Source organism: Cyprinodon variegatus, unplaced genomic scaffold (assembly GCF_000732505.1).
Source record: "Cyprinodon variegatus isolate N-32 unplaced genomic scaffold, C_variegatus-1.0 Scaffold623, whole genome shotgun sequence".
Classification (NCBI taxonomy): domain Eukaryota; kingdom Metazoa; phylum Chordata; class Actinopteri; order Cyprinodontiformes; family Cyprinodontidae; genus Cyprinodon; species Cyprinodon variegatus.
Genome location: NW_015151076.1, coordinates 3,778 through 6,674, shown reverse-complemented (window position 1 = coordinate 6,674; position 2,897 = coordinate 3,778). Strand labels below are relative to the sequence as shown.

The following is a 2,897-nucleotide window of genomic DNA, read 5'->3' as shown; positions in this document are numbered from 1 at the left end:
CTGAGCAGCACACAGATGAGCTTGAAGACTTCTGACTGCGAGAGGGACATCATCTGGGGGGTAGGGGTGCCTCTCTCCACTTTTCACCACATCGTCCATCAGGTTTTTGCAGGGCTGACCCAATCGACGGCTGCCATGTTACAAAAAAAGTTTAAAAAGTCGCAGAAAATAATGACTTTACTAAAACTGTTTTCATAACCCTTAAATAAGAACAGCTAAAATGTGATTCTACTTGCCATCTAACTGTAACGGTGGTCGGGTAGACCCTCCTCCAGGGCAGACACCTCGGCAGACAGCTGGTCCCTACATGTAGAAAAAAGAAGACAAAAATATTTATTTTTATTCAGTCATCTATCTTTTTTTCATTATGCGGGACAGCAGGTCATCAAACTGGGCTGGGGTGAGACGATGGTAGCGCTGGAAGCGATCCTGGTCGGCTCGGAGTTCCTGGAGTAGATGGTGAAACTCTCCACAAACTGAGAGCCTCTGAATTAATTGGTGAATCCAGATATGGCGACGACGCTCCCGACGACGTTCTCTACCTTTATTTATTAAAATAAGCCAGGTGACTCTCTCAATTTCATCCGCCATTGTTCCAGTCAAAGACAGGATAGGGTAGCGCCGCCCAACGCGCGTCAGAACTTTTGCACCGCGCAGCCAGAGCAGCAAAGCTGCCTCAGCCGTGCGTCAGAACTCACTGGTACAAGCAGCAAAAATGAAGCAGCAGACGCGATTTTGCTGCTCCTGCTGCGTTGGGCGGAGCTACTCCATCCTTTTTTTGCCTTGCAGCTATATTTGCTGTGATCATTGGGAATAAAGTAGTTTTAATATGTTTTTAAGTGGGAAAATCCACCTGAAAACCTAATCAGTGCAATCAGTTCATCCAGATTACCATCCTGCCTTCCAATAATATTTCTGTCGGAGCCGATCAGACCCCCACATACCGGCGGTGCGCTGTCAGTAGGAATCACTTTCAACAGCAGCCTCTGGCCCTGTCGCCTCCTCGCGGTTTGCCGCGGCGGCTGGAAGCGTTTTTTATGTACGTAATCCAAACTGCAGGCAGCAGCGACCATGTTCTGCCGGCAGATTTCAGCATTTTAAGTTCATTTAGGCGTTAATAAACTGTTTCAGAGGAGTGATTATAGCGCTCTGTCTCATCAGCGATGTGTCTGTCTCGCTGCCAGCTCCCAGATCAGCGTCTCTGATTGGTTGATGCGGCGCATCGGGCATCAAAAATTTTATTTTTCCATCTCGAGCAGCTGCGCCTGGTGCTGAAAACGCGCTGCGGGACCTTTTGATGCGCNGCCAGGGGGGGATTCTGCATGAGCCAAATAGCAGAGACAGGACCAATCGTCAAAATTTTGGTGTCGATCATTCGATTTCATCCTGGACACTACAGAAAATGGGCTAAAAGTGTTAAAAACCTGAATTTTCCTTTAAGCACTAACTGTTAAAGTAAAAGTACTCGCATACTTTTGTAATGTTGTAAAAAACAAATATAGAGCTGTGTGTCATCAGCATATAGATGCTATAAGATGTTCAGGGCAACAACTTAGTCTGGGAAAAGTCTGCAAAGAGACTCCACAATCCATTATGTTATTCTGGTTAGACGTTTTCATTAGAAGTTTTTATTTTTTATTTTCAGTGACTAGATGTTCTTACATGATGTTTTAGACGCCAAAAAAAGCGTTGCTACTTTTGCAATTTGAAAGTTTGCAACCAGAACAAAAGCATCATGATATGGGCTCTAAAGCGTCTGAAGTAAAAATAAATTTTATTAATATTTTTGTACCCATTACTATATCATAGAAAACCAAGTCATACAAATAATAATTTTACTTTATGACACTAATAATATAAAGTATGATATTTGAATCCGTTTAACAGGGCACATAAAAGTCCACTCCGACTGTTTCTAGTCTATTAACCAGTAGTAACTACAGTGTGGAAAGGATTATTCAAGGCTTTAGATGCAATATCTGCACACCTGTACTATTTCTATAATCTTTCAGTTTCAGAAGATTATAAGAAGCTCTGATTAATTGGAAGCCATGAAGGATGGACAATAAAACCATTTGTATCAATTCATCCTTGCTTTATTTGAGCTTTAATTAAAGCTGAAAAGTTGTATAAAAAATGCCTTGTTTCTCTTCATTTTTGCAGACTCGCTGAGTCTCGCACTAACCCCCAGGTCCTGGACATTGGGGTAAATCCTCAGGACTTGAACAACGAAGAGTGCCTCTCCCCGGGCAAATGGGACCAAGACGAGACAGACTCAGCTGCACAAAAAGACACATTTGAGTTCTAACCTGAAGCCTCTGCCAAGAAGAAGAAGGGAAAACCAGGAAAAAAAACAAAAAAAACAAACCACCTTCTCTCTGCTGCCTGGTTCACTAACCGTCAGTCCTGTGGAACTCTGATGCTTCTAAATCCACGCAAGAAGAGAACAACACGAGCCGACGGCTCCCACAACAGGCCAAAGCAATAAAACCCTCTTCACCCCTTTTTAGTTTTTTATAAATAAAAAAAAAAACATGCAGCCCACCCCATGTTTTCTTCCAGCCTGATCTTATGTTCTGTGTTTACCCGTTCACGCTCACTCATATGTATTTTTACACTGTGATACAGAAAGTGTGCAAGAGCTATTGGTGACGTCAACAAGTGCTTCTAATCAGCTGGGATGCTAACACACCAGTCCCCTCTGGGTTTAGCAGTGAAGTAACTACCTATGTGTGTCACAGCTCCAGCTTTTATGTTGGGCCTAAAGCTTTAAAAAAGAAAGTGTTTGTGTCTGAGCAAAGTTGACAATCCTACTTTTTTCTATTGCAAAACCTATTTTTGCACTCAGCGTTCATTCATCATTAAAAGCACAGAATTCATGGAAAACTCATTTGTGC

General features: G+C 42.7%; 1 protein-coding gene across 2 annotated transcripts in view; it reads left to right on the top strand.

Moving 5' to 3' along the window:
* ldlrap1 (low density lipoprotein receptor adaptor protein 1) overlaps positions 1 to 2,353 on the top strand; it is a 52,921-nt gene extending 50,568 nt beyond the window's left edge. For both annotated transcript variants that reach the window (XM_015393076.1, XM_015393075.1), the window contains one exon: positions 2,164 to 2,353. In XM_015393076.1, coding sequence (XP_015248562.1) covers positions 2,164 to 2,210 — 47 coding nt within the window. In that variant the 3' untranslated portion in view covers positions 2,211 to 2,353. The remainder of the gene's footprint in view (positions 1 to 2,163) is intronic.
* Positions 2,354 to 2,897: the final 544 nt, after the last annotated feature.